We start from the raw sequence: 25,064 nt of genomic DNA on the forward strand, positions 1-25,064 counted from the left end.
AGAGAATAAATTGAGTGATTTATGTTCTAATTCTTAACCTAGTATTAGTCTCTTGCCTTCAAATCACATACAACTGTTGATTATTCTGTGTGTGCAGTACTGATGTCAATTTGTACTCTTATTTATTATACACATATATTTATATATATATATATAATAATATATCTATAGGTATATAAGCTGGGCCAGGCTTCCCATCAGGTTTGCGAAGTCAGAAAATTACCTCACTGGATCACATGATGGTGTAATCTGTGGCTCAGTGAGTAGCACTCTCACATTTGAGTCAGAAGGTTGTGGGTTCAAGTCCCACTCCAGAGACTTAAGCACAAAATCTAGGCTGACACTCTCAGTGCAGTACTGAGGGAGTGCTGCACTGTCGGAGGTGCTCTCTTTTGGATGACATGTTAAACCGAGGCCCTGTCTGTCCTCTTTGGGGGATGTAAAAGATCCCATGGCACTATTTTGAAGAAGAGCAGGGGAGTTCCTTCCAGTGCCTTGGCCAATATTTATCCTTCAACCAACATCATTAAAACAGATTATCTGGTCATCATCAGATTGCTGTTTGTGGGAGCTTGCTGTGCGCAAATTGGCTGCCGTGTTTCCTACATTATAACAGTGACTACACTTCAAAAAGCATTTGATTGCCTGTAAAACGCTTTGGGACGTCCTGAGGTCATGAAAGGTGCTATATAAATGCAAGTCTTTCTTTATGACATGGCTTCCAATATTACAAGTTTCTTGCAGCAAATTACAACAAAATTATCTAATTGTATTTCTTTTGTTAACTATTTTCTAATTGTTGAGGACCCTTCCACTCAGAAAGAGTCTATGTAGCTCTTGAAATGGTGAAAATATTAAATTACTTCTACTTGCTGGTCATAAATTATGGATTTGTGGGCTACCAGGAATTAGATTGAAGGTCATTGCTCAACACCCCAGGAATGACGCTATATGTCTCTTTCTCTGACTCTGGGATGGAGGTGATGTTTTCCGGCTGTGCTTTGTTCAGTGATGCATTCGTTGGTGTATTCGCTGATGTGTTTGATGATGAACTTTGCTTCCCTTCAAGCCAATAAGTCACCATGTCGCCCTTCCCCTGCAAATGAAAGAAGGTGCGAGGTAGATTACATAGAATTACATAGAGTCTACAGCATAGCAACAGGCCATTTTGGCCCAACTGGTCTATGTCAGTGTTTATGCTTCCCACAAGCCTTCATCTCACCCTATCGACATATCCTTCTATTCCTTTCTCCCTCATGTGTTTATCTAGTTTCCCCTTATAAGAATCCACGTTATTCGCCTCAACCACTCCCTGTGGTAGCGAGCAACATTCCTGTGGTCTGGGGGTCCCGCGCAGGCCGCTCGTCGGCTTTTGCATGGAAGAAACCACGCGTGCATGAAAATTTGAATGGGCCACGCAGCCAGTTAAAGGGACCGCACACGAGAAAAAAAATTAGAGAATATTGGTAGCAAGTTCCACATTCTCACCACTCTCTGGGTAACGAAGTTGCTCCTGAATTCCTTACTGGATTTATTAGTGACTATCTCACATTGATGGCCCCTAGTTTTGGACTCCCCTCTGAGATTGCACAGCCCTTCTAATGCTGTCATTGAATTACATGGATGAAAGCCATTCCGAGGAAACGCCATCAAGCTTGGCTCTGCCTACATTTACTTTCTCTGAGATATGTGCACTCAACCTGGAATGTGAATTAAAAATAACTTTGACGCATGGAACTATTAGCCTGGTCAGGGGATTAAATTCACTCATGACTCACGAGTTTGATTTGATACCGTGACAAGGCTCAATATTCATTAAAGAAATATTATTTTGTTCACATCATCATCATACCTATTTTTCACTTGTCCCACTAAAATTCATCATATAACGTGAGGTTAACATACCTTTATTTGCAATGTGCCACGGCATATTAAGATGTATCCTCCAAACTGCTCCAGTAGACTATATGTGCTGGAACTACATTGTATCTTCAGTGCTAAAATATAAGCAACAAAGCAGTTCGGTACTGAGAATCATAGAATCTTACAGCACAGGAGGAGGCCACTTGACCCATTGTGCCTGTGCCGGCTCTTTAGAAGAGCTATCCAATTAGTCCCACTCCCCCCTGCTCTTTCTCCCACAGCCCTGCAAATTTTTCCTTTTCAATACTTCGAGCCTGCTTCACATCATCTCCAATATATTTTGCAACCAGACTCGAAAATGTGCTGATTGTTTTATAAACTTACATTTTTTCCCATCTTACCACAGTTTACCTCTTCTGCCCAATGATTACTTACCTTCACACATATGAACATAGGAAAATGATGGGCAGGAAAGGACTAGCTGGTCCATCAAGCTTGCCCCACACTCATGATGCCTGGACCATGCCTACTGTTATCGCCATCATTGACTTCTAGTCTATAGGCTTTGACTGGCAGCCCAGGGTACAACCTTGGGTATAACTGGGAGGTGCTGCCCTTGACATCCTCTCTTCCATCTCTCCCTATCACTGAGCTCATTATCATTGTCCTTCTCTTTCTCTTTTTTTTAGCAGTGCGGAGGGCAAAGAATGTCTAATTGTTGACAGAGGTGATGATATCTATATAGATAAAAGGATACTTCTGTCTGTCATTCCGTCTGTCTGTCTGTCTGTCTTGAATTAACTCGAAAGTTATAGAGCGTACCTACACGTGCGTTACGTCGAAAGAAAGCTGACGATTCCAGAACCGTCCTAAGCGTATTTACGTTTTGGCCGGACAAAAATTGCGCCCGCGGTATCCAAAAAACGTTCAACATTCCGCTCATTATCTGCTCATTAGCATCGAGTGACGTCGAGGTCGACCAATCGTACGGCGGGTTCCTGGCGCGTGCGGCCAGGCCCTCCTACGGTCGAGTGATGGGACGATTGACCAATCCTACGCTTCGGTGACCTGATGGTCCACCAATCGGTGCCTGTGTGGGTGGGCCTTATTGTTCTGAACCGAGGTGAGTCGCCGCCATCTTGATTCCAAACTTTTCATTTCTTTTTCCCGCTTTCTGCGTCTTTAAAAAAAAAAGTTCCTTTTAAAACAGAAATTCTTTTTAAAAAAAGTTAATTACTTTCAGAAATTGTTTTAAAAAAAAGTTAATTACTTTCTAAATCTTTTATCTAATCTCATTAATTTTCCTACCTTTCCCCATTTTTGCAGGTAGGCCTCTATGCCTGGGCGTCTGTTGCCAGCCATGCTGGACCCTAGGCAATTGTTTTGTGGCAAGCTCCTCCCACCCCTCACCCCCCCCTTCGGTCTCCCCCATCACGTGATGGTTGACCAATCCTATGGCGTGTGTGGGCGGGGCCTGATGCTTAATAAGACAGAATAAATAAAAGTTACTTTAGTCTTCGCGAGCACTGGAGTGACTGCAGCAACTATTGCAACGTAAGTGAAGAGATAGAGAATAAATAATTCAGTTTTTATATCTTCTAACTTTGTATCTTCTTTCCTTAAAAAACTTTCGGTTTTCAAAAGGCGAAAGTTTTTTAAGGAAAGAAGACATAAAGTTAGAAGATATACAAAAACCGAAAGTTTTTCACGAAAGAAGATATAAAGTTAGAAGATATACAAAAGCTGAAAGTTTTTAAGGAAAGAACATATAAAGTTAGAAGATTTCCGATTTTGTACCTTGCAGCTACTTTTTTTAAAAGTAAAGAAATTTTGCAGTTTTTAATTAAGAATTTTTTTTCCCGTGCTTCCAACTGACATGAGAAAATGGCCGCCGGCTTCTTCACGCACCTTCAAGGCTGGCCTCACCCGCCCTGAAGGCTGGCAGACAGCTTTTTTTTCTTTCTGCCCCCGCCCCCTATCCCCTCTCCCCGCCCCTCTCAAGGGTTAACCCGGCAACTGGCTCTGGAGATCGGGAGGGGAGGAGGGTTACCCCGGCAACTGGGCCCGGCCATCTTTCATCCTGGCAGCAGTTCAATGCAGCGACACCACAGCGCCATATTTGATCCTGGCGGCACGACAATTTCCTCGTGACGCCATCTTTGATCATGGCGGAACTTCAATGTGGGCCCGAACAGCGCCATCTTTAGTCTGGGCTGCCCGGTTTCTTCCTCCTTCCCTCTCTCCTTCCCCCTCCCTCCCTCTCTCTTCCCCCCCTCCCTCTCTCTCCCCCCTCTCTCCCCTCCCTCTCCCTGCACCCCCCTCTCCCTGCACCCCTCTCTCCCTCCCTCCCCCCTCTCCCTCCCCCCCTCCCCCCCTCCCCTCCCCCTCCCCCCTCCTCCCCCTCCCCCTCCCTCCCCCCCTCCCCCCTTCCCCCCTCCCCCCAGTCACTCTCTCTCTTCCCCCCAGTCGCTCTCTCTCTCTCCCCCCCCCCCCCCAGTCGCTCTCTCTCTCTCTCTTCCAACAACAACATGCCCTCGAAAAAGCCTCGGCACCGCCGGGCACTCCAGCTAGTAATACTATAAACAAAATGAGTATTGACACCACCATGGAGGCAGGGCAGGACATACGGCAGGACTCACAGCAAGCAGTCTATTTTACAGCAAACAGCAAACAGAGTCTATTTAAAAAGAGTCTCGATGAACTGCAGCAAATGGAACTCCTGACCGAAACTACAGCAAAGGCTCCTGATAAAAGCAGGATTATTTCTCCAGCAAAATGCAGTAAGAGGAGGAGAGTTACATAATACAGATTCTGTGCATAAAATCAATCTCAGTCACTTACAGCAGTGCGGGCTCCAGGCATGATTGACGGGGGAATTACCCAATCATCTCCATTCTGGCCGGGACTTGTGATGTCACTATACCCAGCCTATTATAAAACAGGAATGTCCAAGGCACAGCCTTTGGCTGAATGCAGGCTGTGAGCTTCTTTGATCCAGGCCTTGTAACTCCTGCTTGTGTGCAAATCTGACTGTGGCGCCTTTTTAAGCTGTTTAAAGTTCCCAGGCCTGGAGGACTGGAAAAGTCTACTTCTTGCATGCTGGGTTTTGACTAGTCAGGGAAGAAGCCTTTTCTAGTGCTTCAAGCCTTGCAATTTTAAGGAACTGATGCGTTCTCTCCCTCTCTCTTGCTCCCTTTAGTATTTGACTACACCCCCATCATTATTCAGAAAACATGATTCAAAGGTATCAAAACAATCACAAAATGCAGTCTACCTTCACTTGTCGACTCCATCCTTGAAGCTGTGTTTACGGTGTCACCAAATAAGCAGTAACGAGGCATCTTTGTCCCAACCACCCCGGCAACCACAGGTCCTGCAGTTACCAACATTACCAAAAACAACAGCGTTCAGTGTCATTGCAACATGTTGGTAGCTACACACGCAAAGGTGTGATAAACTGAGACAATGGAGTATTAGAACGATGTCAAAAGGATTCATTATGGCACTCTTTCAACTACTGTACCTACTGGTGCCTGGGCTACATTACCTGAGTGGATTCCAGCCCGTATCTTGAGTTTTGTCTGTGGTTTGTGTGGAATTTTGAAAGTGTTACACACAGCTACCAAGTCCAGGGCCATACTTGCTATCTCACTTGCATGACCAATGCCATTTTCCTTTGGCACACCTGAAACTACCATATCTGCAACATAAAACAACAGAGTACTTTGCACCTTTCCAACCTTTTTATTTGTTGTTGAAATCTTACTTTTTTAAACACCGGAGACTTGCAAATTCAGCTCCTTCTTGGGTCAGATTTTGGGCACAGGGATAGAGATGGGACTGAGAGTTGGGGTCTAACCTGTGTCTCTCGGGTTTTCACCCCACTGATATAGCCACAGCAAATTCTGATGGAGAGGACATAGCTGATACTTCTTCTGCCTGCCCCCGCTCCCCTCCCACCCCACGACCATCGTCTGGAATTCAGTTTGGGGGGGATGTCGGCGGGGCGGGATGGGGGGCCTGGAATGCTGTCAGATGTGCTGCCTGGAGACCTAAAGCAGGCCCAGGTATCATTCTAGGCTGCAAGTGGGCCGCCCCAGGAAGACAACAAATGGCAACCAAACCCTAGATTCGCCATTGATTCTTGGCTGGATTGTGTGGCCATATTGATCCGTTTGGCTGCATTTAAATCACTACCCATTTTACCGTGGAGTTGCCAACTCTGGTTGGACGTATTCCTGGAGGATTCATCACATGACCTCCTGCCTCCAACCGCACCCCCCCAAGTCAAACAACATTTTTTTTCCATTTCCATATTTTTGTAACCAATAAACAAAAATGTTTGAAGAAAAACAAAAAAACACAATTATTTTCTAATGGCCCAATTATTTTCCTCCCTGGTAGCTCACAGCAGATTAACTTTCAATTCCTGGAGACTCCTGGAGGGTTGGCAACCCTATTTCACCAGCACAACCCTACATTCAGGATTTGAATAATATCCCATCTCAATGGTTATGGTATCCTTGGTTTCAAATCCCTCCATGGCCTTCCCCCCATCCCATCTCTGTAACCTCCTCCATCCCTACAACCCCCCGAGATCTCTGCGCTCCTCCAGCTCTGGCCTCTTGCGCATCCCCTGATTTTCATCGCCCCACCATTGGCGGCCGTGCCTTCAGCTGCCTCGGGCCTTAAGCTCTGGAATTCCCTCCCTAAACCTCTCCGCCCCTCCACCTCTCTCTCCTCCTTTAAGACGCTCCTTAAAACCTACCTCTTTGACCAAGCTTTAGGTCGCCTGACCTAATATCTCCTTATGTGGCTCGGTGTTAAATTTTGCTTGATAATTTCTCTTGTAAAATGCCTTGGGTCATTTTACTACATTAAAGGCACTATATAAATGCAAATTGTTGTAAAAGAAGCAATTAATTAACTACTTAGATTTTTTTTTAAACTCTATGTGCAATACTTACATGCATCTCCTATAGTTTCCACTTTGTAGACGTCGTGATTGTCTATAATTTCATCGAAGGTTGTGTATAATTTGTTTAACAATTCTACAACTTGATACGGTGTACTAGTACTTGACAGCTGTGTAAAACCTTCAATATCACTGTGAAGCAAAAAGAACAATGTATAAAAAGAATATAAACTTCTTTACCTGGACAGTGGTGAGAATGTGGAACTTGCTACCACAGGGAGCGGTTGAGGCGAATAGTATAGATACATTTAAGGGGCAGCGAAATAAACGCATGAGGGAGAAATGAATAGAAGGATATGCAAATAGGGTGAGATGAAGAGGGGTGGGAGGAGGCTCATGTGGAGCATAAACACCAGCATGGACCAGTTGAGCCGAATGGCCTGTTTCTGTGCTGTACATTCTATGTAATTCTATGTAAAACTCACTGGAAGGAACACACCATAATCTGATACACCTAAGCAATAAAAACAAGCTGTTCATATGCAACAAGAGGTTACATTATACAAATATCTTTACTGCAATTTTCTCCCCTCCACTTACCCAAGTGTTCATTCTTCACGTACGAACCTAGGCGGTTACTGTTGACAGTATATCCAACCGCGGGGCCATCACAACTCAACCCAATACTATGTGTACACCCAAGGAGCTGAAGCATCCACTGCCACCTTAGCTGAGATCAGCTAACTCAGCACAGACAGATGGATCACACCTGGAATCTTCCTTGTTTGTATGGCTTAGTCCCTGAGCTACCGTGAGAACAAGTTTAAAATCACTAACCATTTTACCATAGAGTTGGACGTTTCCTGGAGGATTCATCACATGACCTTCTGCCTCCAACCACCCCATCCAGTCAACCATTCAGGATTTGAACAATATGCCTTCTCAATGGTTACAGTATCCTTGTTTTCAAATCCCTCCATGGCCTCACCCCTCCCTATCTCTGTAACCTCCTCCAGCACCACAACCCTCCGCGATCTCTGCGCTCCTCCAGTTCTGGCCTCTTGTGCATCCCCGATCTTCATTGTCCACCATTGGGACCTTGAGATTTCTAAATGGTTAGCGGTTCCCTCTCACCAACTTACTGAAGAGATTCAAACCCTACCGTGAAGGAAAGAAATCAAATCTCTGGTACAAGGATGGAAAGAATCTCAATTTTAAAAGAGATTTGAACCATTGAATCACAGAATGATACAGCATAGAAGGTGGCCATTCAGCCTGTCGTGCCTGTGCCTGTGCCTGCTCCTTGAAAGAGCTATCCCAATTAGTCCCACTCCCCTGCCCTTTCCCCATAGCCCTGCAAATATTTCCTTTTCAAGAATTTATCTAATTCCATTTTGAAAGTTACTGCTGAATCTGCTTCCACCGTCCTTTCAGGCTGTGTTCCAGATCATAACAACTCGCTGCGTAAGAAATTTCTCCTCATGTTACCTCTAGTTCTTTTGCCAATTACCTTAAATCTGTCCTCCTGTTACTGACTCTTCTGCCAGTGGAAACAGTTTCCCCTTTTTTACTCTATCAAAATCCTTCATGATTTTGAACACATCTATCAATCTCCCCTTAACCTTCTCTGCTTTAAGGAGAACAACCTCAGTTTCTCCAGTCTCCCCACTTAACTGAAATCCTTTATCACTGGTACCATTCTAGTAAATCTCCTCTGCACCCTGTCTGAGGCCTTGACATCCTTCCTAAAGTGTAGGGCCCAGAATTGGCCACAATACTGCAGCTGAGGCCTAACCAGTGCTTTATAAAGTTCCATCTTTTTCTCCAGTTCCTCATTGCACCTGTTGAGATGACAGGAGGGACGCTACAGAAATGGAACACTGTGCAGTAATGGCGCTTGCTTTTCGGAGGGATGGAGTATTAAACTACCAGTATTTTCTATTAGCCAATCATAGAGAAAATTGGGCAATGGCCATGGATGAGTTTAAGGCCCAATTTCTTACTTTGAGAGTGTTTTGTGGTGTTTGAAAGCAGCAGATGAAATAAAGAGCGAAATAACTTCTATATCTATAGCACCTTTCGCAACCTCAGGCTGTCCCAAGGTACTTCACAGCCAATGAAGTACTTTTAGTCTCTGTTGCAATGTTGGGGAAACATGGTAGCCAATGTGCACACAGCAAGGTCCCACAAACAGCAATGAGATAAGTCACCAGATAATCTGTTTTAGAGATGTTGGTTGTGGGATAAATAATAATAGAAAGATTTAAATGGGAAAGACTTTTTAAAAAATGCATCAAGGTACATAAACCTCAGGACTTTTCAGTCTTCAAGTGATAATTATCAACAAATTTCAGCTGCAGCTGCTGAGCATCTGCTGTGACAGAAAGTACTGTGATGGTCAAAAAATAACATTAAAGGCCATTAAAGCTCAAGAAAGGAAGAACCAGACTTTATCTTATTTTATCGTACATCTTCCAGCTCAGATTCAGAGCAACAGCTGCCTCAGATACCGCAGTGAGCTCTCTGTTACTTTAGAGTGTATCATCACTGTCTTCTTGACATTACACTTTGGGATACTTGCATATACACCCTTAATCTGTTCCCTGTAAAACTCCGTCCTCTGCTATTTTATCCCTGCCCTACAACCCTCCAAGATCTCTGCGCTCCTCCGATTCTGGACTCTTATGTATCCTCGATTTCTTTCACTCCAACATTGGCTGCCGTGCCTTCAGCTGCCAAGGCCCTAGGCTCTGGATTTCCATCCCTAAACCTCTCCACCGGTCTTTCCTCCTTTAAGACATTCCTTAAAACCTACCTCTTTGTCCAAGTTGTCCTAATATCTCCTTATGTGGCTCAGTGTCAAAATCTTTGTCTCATAACTCTCCTGTGATGCACCTTGGGACATTTTACTATGTTAAAGGCACTATATAAATGCAAGTTGTTGTTGTGTTAACCCATTTATTTTAAACAAAATTAATGACACTGGTTTTAAAGAAATTTCATGCCAATGCATTAAGCTTTCATACATTACTGTCCTATGATGGAATTGCAAGGCCAGTGTCTTTTAGTAGATCATGTATACATTACATTGCAAACAATTAGATTAATCATGTATCACATGGCATGGCCACACTTGACACATGGATTAGTTGCCATCTCATACGTTAAGACAGAATTTAAGGCTACACTTAGTTATAATTCCTCCAATATCTGGAAATGTTCATAACATTCTCCAAATGGATGAGACGTTAAACTGCCTGCCATCTCAGTTGGGTGTAAAAGATCCCATGGCTAGTATTTATCCCTCAATCAACGTCATTAAAACAGAATATCTGGTTATTATCTCATTGCTGTTTGTGCGACCTTGCTGTGCGCAAATTGGCTGCTGCATGTTCTACATTACAACAGTGACTACACTTCCTAAACAGCACTTCATTGGCTGTGAAGTGTTTTGGGACGTCCTGAGGTTATGAAAGGCGCTGTATAAATGCAGGTTCTTTCTTTCATTTAATTGCTACCAGAACCTTCTACAGCATTCTAACAAATTCAATACAAACTGTAATAAGTAAAGTTGTTTTTATCGCAACTGCATTTATTTATCGCAAGTGCAGTAAACATACTTTAGCAAACAGCTCATCATTTTACATTTATATGCTGACTATCAGCTTTTCCAGCACTGGTACCTGAAAACACGGCAAGGTGGGAAGCAGCGTGAAATACATACTGGATCAAGTTTCTACCCCTAATTGTTTTAATGTGTTTCTGAAGCACTATCAGAATTTAATGACCCAGAATTTGCTGCCAAAATACATCAATGATTTGGAGTCGGGAATCGAAAATACAATTTCAGAATTTGCGGACGACACCAAATTGGGGCGTGTAGTTAATACAGAGGAGGACTGCGGCAAGGGACAACGGCAGCAAATGCATGGGAACACCACCACCTCCAAGTCACACACCACCCTGACTTGGAAATATATCGCCGTTCCTTCATCGTCGCTGGGTCAAAATCCTGGAACTCCCTACCTAACAGCACTGTGGGAGCACCTTCACCACATGGACTGCATCCGTTCAAGAAGGCGGCTCACCACCACCTTCTCAAGGGGCAACTAGGGATGGGCAATAAATGCTGGCCTTGCCAGTGATGCCCACAGCCTGTGAATGAATAAAAAAAACACAGGAAGACATTAATAAACTTGCACAATGGACGGGTAATTGGCAAATGAAGTTCAATATAGATAACTGTGAGGTGGTACATTTGGTTGAAAGAATAAGGAGGCCACATACTCCTTGTTAGTGTCTAATTGGGGTAGAGGAACAGAGGGATCTGGGGGTACAGATACACAGATCACTAAAAGTACCGACGCAGGATAATAAGGCCATAAAAAAAGCAAACAAAGCACTGGGATTCATTTCTAAAGGGGTAGAATTGACAAGCAGAGAACTTATGTTAAACTTGTATAGAACCTTGGTTAGACCACACTTGGAGTACTGTGTACAGTACCAGTCTCCATATTATAAAAAGGGTATAGAGGCACTGGAAAAGGTGCAAAAAAGATTTAGTAGAATGATACCAGAACTGAGTGGTTATACCTATCAGGAAAGATTGAACAGGCTGGGGCTCTTTTCTCTAGAAAAGAGAAGACTGAGGGATGACCTGATAGAGATCTTTAGGATTATGAAAGGGTTTGATAGGGTGGGAAGATACCCCGTGAATTGCAAATCGCAGCCTGTTATACATCTCTCCCATTGACTTCAATGGAAAGGAAAATCAGGAGAGATGTAAAATGGGCTGTCAATTCGCTACCACTCATTTTACGCTGTCTCACAAAAATCAAAATCATACCCCCACCCCCCACCCCCGCCGCCTCCCGTCTGTATAGGGATGAGGTGACGACAAGATCATATTAGTCTGAGATACATCCACAGACAGTAACCTGTGGGCACTTACTCTCTAAGCACATACAAATAATGGGGTTCTGGAGGGTTGCTGACAACCTTGGGGCCATATCCCAACACGAGTCAGTGCTTCCAGGAGAGGAGAGGAGGAAAGAGTAGAAAATTGGAAATAAAAATGGGTGGATTGGTAGCGGGCTATAAATTTCTCAACTGGACAGTTGTGTGGTTGGATGCAGGATTATTTAGTGGAGTGTTTTGCATCAAGATGGTTCCACCATGTCTACAATAAATACACATTAAAGAAAAGTCTCGGTTGACAGACGCAAGTCCTTCATTTTATATTCCCCACTGTGATGGTGAGGCTCGATGCAATTTAGTTCATTTTGTTTGTTTCCAAACAAATTTTTTTTTTTAAATTGGTAAACTGTTTTTCATTCACGAAGGGGCACTGGTCCTCTTTAATATATCACTGACATTGTCAGGATTGCTCGCTTGCTAAGCAGGAATAGTTGCTGACAGTGGTAGCAAATATATACGTACAGCTATGCTTCCCATCACTCAGACTGAAGACATTACCTCTGTAACAGCTTGCTGACACTTCGCTATTCAAGACTGCTCGGTATAAGCTGATTCTTTTAATAGAGTCCCTCTCACTTTACAATACTCTGCCCTCTTCAGCTGGTATAGTGCGTGGTCAAAATCCCTGGAGTGCAGTTTAAAAACTGGGTCAGTCGAGAAGACTTAGGTCATTTTCCCTCTCCCCAAATTTATGCATTTGCCACATACACAGGTGTTGCGCATATATTTACCTGAAGAATATTGTTGCGCTAGAATAGTTCTGAGCTTGAGCCATGATTCCTTGCCTTAGGTCATCGGCTACTTGTTTTGGCAACATACCTAGAACAGGAACAATATTTTAGACACATGCACAAACTAAATGCAAATGCAGTGCAATCTGTCAGCAATGTCCTCTTCTCATGTTTTCCTAAGAGGGTCAGCAGGTCCCAACCCATTTGCCAAGCATAGATTTTCTTTTTCTCTTCATTTAAAACAATTTAGGATTGTGTTCCCATTGTAACTCCAAATCTTAATCGCATAGAGTTGGGTAAATTTTTGCATACAGTATATAAGGCCATATTACAGTATATAAGGAAACATACATGTTCCCTGCATGCAGCAAGATCTGGACGATGTTCAGGCTTGGGCTGATAAGTGGCAGGTAACAGTCGCACCACAGAAGTGCCAGGCAATGACTATCTCCAACAAGAGAGAGTCTAACCAACTCCCCTTGACATTTAGTGGCATTACTATCGCCAAATCCCCCACCATCAACATCCTGGGGTCACCATTGACCAGAAACTTAACTAGCCCAGCCACATAAGTACTGTGGCTACAAGAGCAGGTTAGAGGCTGGATATTCTGCAGCGAGTGATTCGCCTGGATGAATGCAGCTCCAACAACACTCAAGAAGTTCGACACCATCTTAAACATTCACTCCATCCACCACTGGTGCACCGTGGCTGCAGTGTGTACTGGGAGTGTGGACAAGATGCACTGCAGCAACTCGCCAAGGCTTCTTCAACAGCATCTCCAAAATCCGCGACCTCTACCGCCTAGAAGGACAAGGGCAGCAGGCACATGGGAACACCACCACCTGCAAGTTCCCCTCCAAGTCACACACTATCCTGACTTGGAAATATATCGCTGTTCCTTCATCGTTGTTGGGTCAAAATCCTGGAACTCCCTACCTAACAGCACTGTGGGAGTACTTTCACTACATGGACTGCAGCGGTTCAAGAAGGTGGCTCACCACCACCTTCTCGAGGGCAATTATGGATGGGAAATAAATTCTGGCCTTGCCAGCAATGCCCATATACCAGGAATGAATAAAAAAGCATACACTATATAAGGAAACACACAGTATATACTCCCACGTAAGATGACCACACTACTTTCTAGCCAAGAAGCCTTAACAAAACATCTGGCCCACATACAAGATGAAGGCCAACATCCTAACCCATTTGATAACATTGCTCTGCTTAAAAATAGGTTAATGCTTCTGCCAAAACAGTGGACAACTTAATATCACCTAACCTAATTAGACATTCATCTTCGAACACTTCCAATGATAATTTCTAGACTAGCCTTTAATCTGTTTTATTCAAAGCAAAGCAGAACAGGAAAGGCCGTTTTTTTTAAATCACAATTAATAATCATAATTCTATTAACTGTCTGAATGCGAGTGGGATTTTTTTCAAGGGGTGGCTCCCTCAAGACTTACTGTAAAGCAAACGATCTGTTTTCTGTTTCTCGTGGACTAAGTCTTGCGTCCTTTCAGCTACCAAAAGTTCCAGGTGCTTGCTGTACTTCTCCATCTTAAGTACATGGACACAAATCAGTTAAAAGCTAGCCAGTTGTGTAACAGAATCAGAATAAGTCCTAACTTGTTTATTTCATTACAGTACGGAATAAACACCGAATTAAATTTCCAACCTGAAGTATGGGCCAGGTGAGGTGATCTCTATTTACCCCAAGTTTGGGGACATGTTCATGTTCTTCTGCTTTTTAAAAATGTGCTGGGGCCAATTTCCATCACGATATTGCCCGCCGCTTATGCACCTTTGAATGGTTAGTGTCGAGGTGAAAACTGGGCCTACTTACTGCCAGAGGTCCCACCCACTTACTGCCAGAGGCCCTGCCCACTTACTGCCAGAGGCCCTGCCCACTTACTGCCAGAGGCCCCACCCAGTTACTGCCAGAGGCTCTGCCCACTTACTGCCAGAGGTCCCACCCACTTACTGCCAGATTCCCCGCTCACTTACTGCCAGAGGTCCTGCCCACTTCCTGCCAAAGACCCCGCCCACTTACTGACGGAGGCCCTGCCCACTTACTGCCAATGGTCCTGCCCAATTACTGCCAGAGGCCCCACCCACTTACTGCCAGAGGTCCCGCCCACCTACCACTGGAGGACCTTCGAGTTAGGCAACCAGTGTTCCTGCCAGAAGGAGACAAGGATCTAATTCAGATATTCAAGCAGAGGGGTTAACTGATGTTGTCAGGACCTCCCCATGCACCATTTTCATGTCAGTCAGCGCTGCAACAATTACTTCCTCATCCCGCCCATGAAGCATGATTGGTAGAGGTTGAGAGGCAGTTATTACAACACTAATTAAAGGGATCTTTAGCTGCTGACTGCTGCTCATTTCGTCTTCAATCTCGAGAGTTTTGAGCTTTTTTGACACAAAATATGGAATAGATTCCCAGATAGAGTAAAACGAAAGAACATTTTGTACTGTCTTTCAAGACTTCAGGATGTCCCAAAGTGCTTTACAGCCAATGAAGTACTTTTGAAGTGTAGTCACTGTTGTAACGGTGCCTGAGGAAATGCGGCAAAAGCACACAGTGGCTTGTGAACTTTTACCGCGGCACCATAGAGAGTGTCTTGACGAGTGGTGTCAATGTGTGGTATGGTAACACCACTGCACAGAACAAGAAAGCCATCCAGAGAGTTGTGAATATGGCAGAAAAGATCATCGGGTGTGCACTTCCGTCCATCGAGGAGATCTTCCAGACCAGGTGCCGGAACAAGGCCCGCTCCATCATCCAGGACCCCAATCACCCTGGGCACAAACTGTTCTCCCTCCTGCGGTCCGGACGTCAGTACCGCAGCATCCGAACCAGGACCAGCAGGTTTAAGAACAGTTTCTATCCACAGGCAGTGCACCTACTGAACTGCTAACCGCACTGCCCCACATATTATAGTTATATGTTTATGTAAATATATATATTATACTTATATTACCATATATTTATCATATTACATTACTATTATTTCCAGTGGTAATTGAGGCTTTTTTGCACTATTCATCATATCCTGCAACTTGGACTGTTATTGCTATACTTTCTGCTTATTTGCTTATTGTTTTTATTTATACTTGTTTTTATTTTTTGCTTTTATATTTATATGCTTGTATTGTGGGAGTGAGTGGGGAGTAAGCATTCCATTGTACTAGTTACATATGGCAATAAAATGATCTTGAATCTTGAATCTTGAATCTTGAAACGTGGCAGTCAATTTGCGCACAACAAGCTCCCACAACAGCACTGTGATAAATGACCAGATAATCTGTTTTTAGTGATGTTGGGTGAGAGATAAATATTGGTCAGGACACCGGGGAGAACGCCCCTGCTCATCTTTGAAAGAGTGCCACGTGATTTTTTTATGTCCACCTGAGAGGGCAGACGGGGCCTCGGTTTAACGCTTCATCGGAAAGATGGCATCTCCGACAGTGCAGCACTCCCTCAGTACTGCACTGGTGTGTCAGCCTGGATTTTGTGCTCAAGTCTCTGGAGTGGGACTGCCCTCTGAAGTAGCCTAGTAAGCCACTCAGTTCAGGGCAACTAGAGTTGGGCAATAACTACTGGCTTTGTGATGCCCACATGTGAATGAATAAAAAAAAACTGAAGGGTTTTTACACAGAATTACATAAAATGTACAGCACAGAGACAGCCCATTCCGCCCAAGTGGTCTGTGATACACACGAGACTCCCCCCATCCTACTTCATCTAACCTGAGCAACATATCCTTCTATTCCTTTCTCCTTCATGTACTTATCTAGCTTCCCCTTAAGTGCATCTATGCTATTTGCCTCAACTACGCCATATTGCAAGTTCCACATTATCCCCACTCTCTGAGTAAAGAAGTTTCTCCTGAATTCCTTATTGGATTTATTGATGACTATTTTATATTTATGGACCCCAGTTTTGGACTTCTCACAAGTGGAAAGTCTATCCTATCAAATCCCTTGATAATTATAAAGGCATATTGAATAATTACTTTGTGTCTAGCACGCCGGACATCCCAAGGAAAATAATATTGAATCAGGGATGGGGCCTCACCAAAATGAATGTAAGCAAAAATAACAGTAATGAAGAAAATAATGGCACTAAAGAGTGACGAATCTCCAGGACCAGATGATTTCTATCCCAGGGTTCTAAATGAAGTAGGTGAGAACATTGTAGATGCCCTAACTATAATCTTCCAAAGTTCACTCGATTCAGAAACTGTTCCTTTAGATTGGAAAATTGCACATGTCACTCCGCTATTTAAGAAAGGTGAGAGAAGGAAACCAGTGAATTATAGATCAGTTAGCCTAATATCTGTCATCGGAAAATTTTAATTAAGGATAGAGTGACTGAAAATCTTGAAAATTTTCAGCTGATTGGGGAAAGCCAGCATGGATTTGTAAAGGATAGGTCATGCCTGACGAACCAGATTGAATTTTTTGAAGAGGTATGTTATTTATATGGACTTCCAGAAGGCATTCAATAAAGAGACTCATAAGAGACTGTTAGCTAAAACTGATGCTCATGGAATTGAAGGCAAATTATTGACCTGGTTAGGAAATTGGCTGAACAGCAGGAGACAGAGCGTAGGGATAATGGACAGGTACTCTAATTGGCAGGGTTTAACTAGTGGTATCCAACAGGGATCTGTGTTGGGGCCTCAACTATTCACCGTATTTATTAACGACTCAGATGATTGGATAGAAAGCCACATATCCAAGTTTGCTAATGACATAAAGATAGGTGGCATTATAAGCAGTGTAGATGGAAGCATAAAATTACAAAGCGATATTAATAGATTAAGTGAATTGGCAATACTGTGGCAAATGGATTTCAATGTAAGCAAATGCGAGGCCATCCACTTTGGACCTATAAAGGATAGATCAGAGTACTTTTTAAATGGTGAAAAGCTAGAAACAATGGAGATTCAAAGTGACCTGGGGGTCTATGTACATAGATCATTAAAATGTGATGGACAGGTACAGAAAATAATCACAAAGGCTAAGGGAAGTCTTTCTATCTAGAGGACTAGAATACAAGGAGGTAGAAGTCATGCTACAGCTATACAAAGCCCAGGTTAGACCACACCTGGAGTATTGTGAGCAGTTCTGGGCACCACACCTTAGGTAGGATATATTGGCCTTGGAGGGAGTGTAGTGAAGATTTACCAGAATGATACCCAGACTCCAGGGTTAAACTACGAGGAGAGATTACACAAACCAGGGTTGTGTTCCCTGGAATTTAGAAGGTTAAGGGGTGATTTGATCGAAGTTTTCAAGATATTAAGGGGAACTGATATGGTAGTGTTTGCTAGTGCTGTGGGGGAGGGTTTAAACGAAAATGGCAGGGGGTTGGGAACCTGAGCAGGGAGACAGAGGAAAGGGAAACAAGGATAAAAGCAAAAGATAGGAAGGAGAAAAACAAAAGTGGCAGTCAGAGAAATCAACGGTTTAAATCAAACATGGCCACAGTAAATAATAATTCTAATATGTCTAAGAGCGTTAAAAAAACAAGTCTGAAGGCTTTGTGTCTTAATGCGAGGAGCATTTGTAATAAGGTGGATGAATTGGCTGCGCAAATAGAGGTAAACGAATACGATTTGGTTGGGATTACGGAAACGTGGCTCAAGGATGGCCAAGACTGGGAACTCAACATCCAGGGGTATTCGATATTCAGGAAAGATAGGCAAAAAGGGAGGTGGGGTAGCATTACTGGTTAAAGAAGGGATTAACACAATTGTAATGAAGGATATTAGCTCTGATGATGTGGAATCTGTATGGGTAGAATTGAGAAATACTAAGGGGAAAAAAACATTAGTGGGAGTGGTATATAGACCTCCAAACAGTAAGGTGGAGGTTGGGGATGGCATTAAAAGGGAAATTAAAGAAGCGTACAATAAGGGCACAGCAGTCATCATGGGTGACTTTAATCTAGATTGGGCCAACCAAATTAGTAACAATACTGTGGAGGAGGAATTCCTGGAGTGTTTATGGGATGGTTTCCTGGACCAATATGTCGAGGAACCAACCAGAGATCAGGCCATCTTAGGCTGGGGATTATGTAACGAGAAAGGATTAATTAGCAATCTTGTTGTACGAGGCCCCTTGGGTCGGAGCGATCATAATACAATCGAATTCTTCATTAAGATGGAGAATGAAGTAGTTGACTCAGAGACTAGCGTCCTCAATTTAAATAAAGGAAACTACGATGGTCTGAGGAGCGAGTTGGGTAGGATTGATTGGGGAATGGCACTCAAAGGGTTGACGGTGGATAGTCAATGGCAAACATTCAAAGACCGAATGGATGAGCTACAGAATTTGTTCATCCCAGTTTGGCATAAAAATAAAACAAAAAAGGTGACTCAACCGTGGCTAACAAGGGAAATTAGGGATAGCATAAGATCCAAGGAGAGGACATATAAATTGGCCAGAAAAAGCAATAATCCTGAGGATTGGGAACAGTTTAGGATTCAACAAAGGAGGAAAAAGGGATTAATTAAGAAAGGGAAAATAGAATATGAGAGTAAGCTTGCAGGGAACATAAAAGCTGACTGTAAAAGCTTTTATAGATATGTGAAGAGAAAAAGATTGGTGAAGTCAAGCGTAGGTCCCTTGCAGTCAGAATCAGGGGAATTTATAATGGGGAACAAAGAAATGGCAGACCAACTAAATACATATTTTGGTTCTGTCTTCACAAAGGAGGACACAAATAACCTCCCAGAGATGCCGGGGAACATAGTGTCTGATGAAAGGGTGGAACTGAAAGAAATCAGTATTTGTAGGGAAATGGTGTTAGGAAAATTGATGGGACTGAAGGCCGATAAATCCCCAGGGCCTGATAATCTACATCCCAGGGTACTTAAGGAAGTGGCCGTAGAAATAGTAGATGCATTGCTGGTCATCTTTCAGAACTCGATAGACTCTGGAACAGTACCCATGGATTGGAGGGTAGCTAATGTTACCCCACTATTCAAAAAAGGTAGTAGAGAAAAAGCGGGGAATTATAGACCGGCAAGCCTGACATCGGTAGTGGGGAAAATGATAGAGTCCATTATAAAAGATGTAATAGCAGAGCACTTGGAAAGCAGTGACAGGATCGGACAAAGTCAACATGGATTTACAAAAGGTAAATCATGCTTGACTAATCTACTGGAATTTTTTGAGGATGTAACTGGTAAAATAGATAAGGGAGAACCAGTGGATGTGGTGTATTTGGACTTTCAGAAGGCTTTTGATAAGGTCCCACATAAGAGATTAGCGTGCAAAATTAAGGCACATGGGATTGGGGGCAAGGTATTGACTTGGATAGAGAACTGGTTGGCGGACAGAAAGCAAAGGTTTGGAATAAACGGGTCGTTTTCTGAGTGGCAGGCAGTGACGAGTGGGGTACCGCAAGGATCGGTCCTAGGACCTCAGCTGTTCACTATATATATTAATGATCTGGATATGGTAGAAACATAGAAACATAGGAGATAGGAGCAGGAGTAGGCCATTCGGCCCCTCGAGCCTGCTCCGCCATTCAATGCGATCATGGCTGATCATCCAAATTCAGTACCCTGTCCCTGCTTTCTCCCCATATCCCTTGATCCCTTTAGCCTTAAGAAATATATCCAACTCCTTCTTGAATATATTTAATGAATTGGCCTCTACTGCCTTCTGTGGTAGAGAATTCCACAGGTTCACCACTCTCTGGGTGAAGAAATTCCTCATCATTTCTGTCCTAAATGGCTTACCCCTTATCCTTAGACTGTGCCCCCTGGTTCTGGACTCCCCGACCATCGGGAACATCCTTCCTGCATCTAGTCTGTCCAGTCCTGTCAGAATTTTATAAGTTTCAATAAGATCCCCTCTCATTCTTCTAAACTCCAGCGAGTATAAGCCCAATTGACCCAATCTCTCCTCATACGTCATTCCTGCCATCCCAGGTATCAGCCTGGTGAATCTTCACTGAACTCCTTCCATGGCAAGAACATCCTTCCTCAGATAAGGCGACCAAAACTGCACACAATACTCAAGATGTGGTCTCACCAAGGCCCTGTACAACTGCAGCAAGACATCCTTGTTCCTGTACTCAAACCCTCTCGCTACGAAGGCCAACATACCATTTGCCTTCTTAACTGCCTGCTGCACCTGCATGCTTACCTTCAGCGACTGGTGCACAAGGACACCCAGGTCTCTTTGCACTTCCCCTTCTCCCAATCTATTGCCATTCAGATAATAATCTGCCTTCCTGTTTTTGCCACCAAAGTGGATAACCTCGCATTTACCCACGTTATATTGCATCTGCCATGCTTCTGCCCAATCACCCAACCTGTCCAAATCATCCTGGAGTTTCTCGGCATCCTCCTCACAGCACACACGCCCACCCAGCTTTGTGTCGTCTGCAAACTTGGAGATATTACATCTAGTTCCCTCGTCTAGATCATTAATACATATTGTGAATAGCTCGGGTCCAAGGACCGATCCCTGCGGTACCCCACTAGTCACTACCTGCCACTCGGAAAAAGACCCGTTTATTCCAACTCTTTGCTTTCTGTCTGCCAACCAGTTCTCTGTCCAAGTCAATACCTTGCCTCCAATCCCATGTGCCTTAACTTTACACGCTAATCTCTTATGTGGGACCTTATCGAAAGCCTTTTGAAAGTCCAAATACACCACATCCACTGGTTCTCCCTTATCTACTTTACCAGTTACATCCTCAAAAAATTCCAGTAGATTAGTCAAGCACGATTTACCTTTGTCCGATCCTGTCACTGTTTTCCAAGTGCTCTGCTATTACATCTTTTATAATGGGCTCTAGCATTTTCCCCACTACCAATGTCAGGCTTACATTACAGGTCTGTAATTCCCCATTTTCTCTCCACCACCTTTTTTGAATAGTGGGGTAAAATTAGCTACCCTCCAATCCATGGGTACAGTTCCAGATTCCATCGAATGTTGAAAGATGATCAGCAATGCATCTACTATTTCTAGGGCACTTCCTTAAGTACCCTAGGATGTAGATTATCAGGCCCTGGGGATTTATCGGCCTTCAATCCCGTCAATTTCCCTAACACCATTTCCCTACAAATACTGTATCTATAAAAGCTTTTAGTCAGTTTTTATGTTCCCTGAAAGCTTACTCTCATATTCTATTTTCCCCTTCTTAATTAATCCCTTTGTCCTCCTTTGTTGAATCCTAAACTGCTCCCAATCCTCAGGTTTACTGCTTTTTCTGGCCAATTTATATGTCCTCTCCTTGGATCTTATGCTATCCCTAATTTCCCTTGTTAGGCACGGTTGAGTCGCCTTTTTTGTTTTATTTTCATGCCAAACTGGGATGAACAAATTCTGTTGTTCATCCATGCGGTCTTTGAATGTTTGCCATTGCTTATGCACCATCCACCCTTTGAGTGACATTCCCCAAATAATCCTACCTAACTCGCGCCTCATACCATCGTAGTTTCCTTTATTTAAATTCAGGACCCTAGTCTCTGAGTCAACTACTTCACTCTCCATCTTAATGAAGAATTCTATCATATTATGATCGCTCTGACTCAAGGGGCCTCGTACAACAAGATTGCTAATTAATCCTTTCTCATTACCTAATACCCAGTCTAAGATGGCCTGATCTCTGGTTGGTTCCTCGACATATTGGTCCAGGAAACCATCCCGTAAACACTCCAGGAATTCCTCCTCCACAGTATTGTTACTAATTTGGTTAGCCCAATATATATGTAGATTAAAGTCACCCATGATGACTGCTATGCCCTTATTGCACGCTTCTCTAATTTCCCTTTTAATGCCATCCCCAACCTCTGCATTACTGTTTGGAGGTCTATATACCACTCCCACTAACGTTTTCTGCCCCTTGGTATTTCTCAGTTCTACCCATACAGATTCCACATCATCAGAGCTAATATCCTTCCTTACAATTGTGTTAATCCCTTCTTTAACCAGCAATGCTACCCGACCTCCTTTTCCTTTTTGCCTATCTTTCCAGAATATTGAATACCCCTGGATGTTGAGTTCCCAGCCTTGGTCACCCTGGAGCCATGTTTCCGTAATCCCAATCAAATCATATTCGTTTACCTCTATTTGTGCAGCTAATTCATCCACCTTATTACGAATGCTCCTCGCATTAAGACACAAAGCCTTCAGGCTTGTTTTTTTAACGCTCTTAGACATATTAGAATTATTATTTACTGTGGCCATGTTTGATTTAAACCGTTGATTTCTCTGACTGCCTCTTTTGTTTTTCTCCTTCCTATCTTTTGCTTTTATCCTTGTTTCCCTTTCCTCTGTCTCCCTGCTCAGGTTCCCAACCCCCTGCCATTTTAGTTTAAACCCTCCCCCAGAGCACTAGCAAACAGTCCCCCTAGGACATTGGTCCCGGCCCTGCCCAGGTACAAACCGTCCAGTTTGTACTGGTCCCACCTCCCCCAGAACCGGTTCCAATGTCCCAGGAATTTGAATCCTTCCCCCTTGCACCATTCCTCTAGCCACGTATTCAGCTGAAATATCCTTCTATTCCTACTCTGACTAGCATGTGGCACTGGTAGCAATCCTGAGATTACTACCTTTGATGTCCTATTTTTTAATTTACCTCCTAACTCCCTAAATTCAGCTTTTAGGACCTCATCCCGTTTTTTACATATATCATTGGTACCTATATGCACCTCCCCTTCCAAAATTTTCTGCAGCCGCTCTGAGGCATTCTTGACCCTTGCACTAGGGAGGCAACACACCATCCTGGAGTCTCGTTTGCGACCGCAGAAATGCCTATCTATTCCCCTTATATAGAATCCCCTATTACTATAGCTCTACCCCTCATTTTCCTCCCGTCCTGTGCAGCAGAACCACCCCTGGTGCTAGGAAGTTGGCTGCTGCTGCTTTCCCCTGATAAGCCATCCCCCTCAACAGTATTCAAAGTGGTATATCTGTTGGAGAGGGGGATGTCCACAGGGGACTCCTGCACTACCTGCCTGCGCCTACTACTCTGCCTGTTGGTCACCCATTCCCTTTCTGCCTGTGCAACCTTTGCCTGCGGCATGACCAACTGATTAAACTTGATATCCACAATGTGCTCAGCATCGCGAATGGTCCAGTATGTCTCCAATCGCAGCTCCAGCGCCGCAATGCGATCTGCCAGTAGCTGCAGCTGGATACACTTCCTGCACACATGGTTGTCAGGGACACAGAAAGTGTCCCTGGGTTCCCACATAGCGCAGGAGGAGCATACCACGGGGCTGAGCTCTCCTATCATGACTTACCCTTTAATTAATTCAAATTAAATTAAATCAAATCAATCCCACCAATTACACTACAGTTAAATGATATACTTAAGGGCCTTGGTTTACCAACAGTCCTCGCTGCACCACAGAGAGCTTAGAAACTATAAACCACAGAGTTTAAGTTTAAAAGAGAGAGAAATACTCACCAACCAATCACTTACCTGCTTTCTGGTGACGTCACACTTCAATTACATTTTACTTCTCTCCCTCTCTGAGTTCGGAGATTGGAGATTGGTAAGCCTACCTGTGCTCTGCCGCCGCTTTTAACCACGCTCCTCTGCCGCCGCCGCCTCAACCAGGTCCGCCACCACTGTGGGGCCTATCTGCGCTCTGCCGCTGCTTTTAACCACGCTCCTCTGCCGCTGTCACCTCACCCAGGTCCGCCGCTGCTGTGGGGCCTACCTGCGCTCTGCCGCTGCTTTTAACCATGCTCCTCTGCCGCCGTCGCCTCACCCAGGTCCGCCGCCGCTGTGGGGCCTACCTGCGCTCCGCTGCCGCCTTTAACCATGCTTCTCTGCCGTCGCCGCCTCACCCAGGTCCGCCGCTGCTGTGGGGCCTACCTGCGCTCTGCCGCCGCTTTTAACCATGCTCCTCTGCCGCTGCCACCTCACCCAGGTCCGCCGCCGCTGTGGGGCCTACCTGCGCTCCGCTGCCGCTTTTAACCATGCTCCTCTGCCGTCGCCGCCTCACCCAGGTCCGCCGCCGCTGTGGGGCCTACCTGCGCTCTGCCGCCGCTTTTAACCATGCTCCTCTGCCGCCGCCGCCTTACCCAGGTAGATAGAGAGAAACTAGGACTAGGAGACATAGCCTAAAAATTAGAGCCAGGCTTTTCAGGAGTGAAGTTAGGAAACATTTCTACACACAAAGGGTGGTTGAAATTTAGAACTCTCTTCCACAAACGGCAGTTGATGCTAGATCAATCGTTAATTTTAAATCTGAGATTGATAGATTTTTGTTAAATAAAGATATTAAGGGATATGGGGCAAAGGCAGGTGGATGGAGTTAGGATATAGATCAGTCATGATCTCATTGAATGGCAGAACAGGCTCGAGGGGCTAAATGGCCTACTCCTGTTCTTATGTTCTTATAAGACCTCTATCAGGTCACCCTCAGCCTTCTCTTTTCTAGAGACTGTAGGGTTCTCAAAATTCCCACATTCCCCGAAAGTTATGGATAAAGGGACCCTGTATGGGCAAGTTATTAAAAGGTTACCCAAAATGGCTTCTGAAACCTCGTGACCAAGGCCTGCAGGATTTTAAAAAAAACAAG

At 44.1% G+C, this 25,064-nt stretch overlaps 1 protein-coding gene across 1 annotated transcript in view; it reads right to left on the bottom strand.

Annotated features, from left to right (window-relative positions):
• Positions 1–720: 720 nt before the first annotated feature.
• The window catches only part of LOC147124761 (atrial natriuretic peptide receptor 1), a 94,348-nt gene continuing 70,004 nt past the window's right edge, over positions 721–25,064 (bottom strand). Inside the window, exons 17-23 of the mRNA XM_086003431.1 lie at positions 13,959–14,052; positions 12,487–12,574; positions 6,831–6,970; positions 5,411–5,563; positions 5,138–5,236; positions 1,906–1,997; positions 721–1,096 (exon numbers count right to left, since the gene is read on the bottom strand). Of these exons, the coding sequence (XP_085859557.1) occupies positions 899–1,096; positions 1,906–1,997; positions 5,138–5,236; positions 5,411–5,563; positions 6,831–6,970; positions 12,487–12,574; positions 13,959–14,052 (864 nt within the window). The 3' untranslated portion in view covers positions 721–898. The remainder of the gene's footprint in view (positions 1,097–1,905; positions 1,998–5,137; positions 5,237–5,410; positions 5,564–6,830; positions 6,971–12,486; positions 12,575–13,958; positions 14,053–25,064) is intronic.

The sequence above is a fragment of the Somniosus microcephalus genome, chromosome 1 (assembly GCF_052327205.1).
Source record: "Somniosus microcephalus isolate GS21.2 chromosome 1, FLI_Smic_1.0, whole genome shotgun sequence".
NCBI classification, from domain to species: Eukaryota; Metazoa; Chordata; class Chondrichthyes; order Squaliformes; family Somniosidae; genus Somniosus; species Somniosus microcephalus.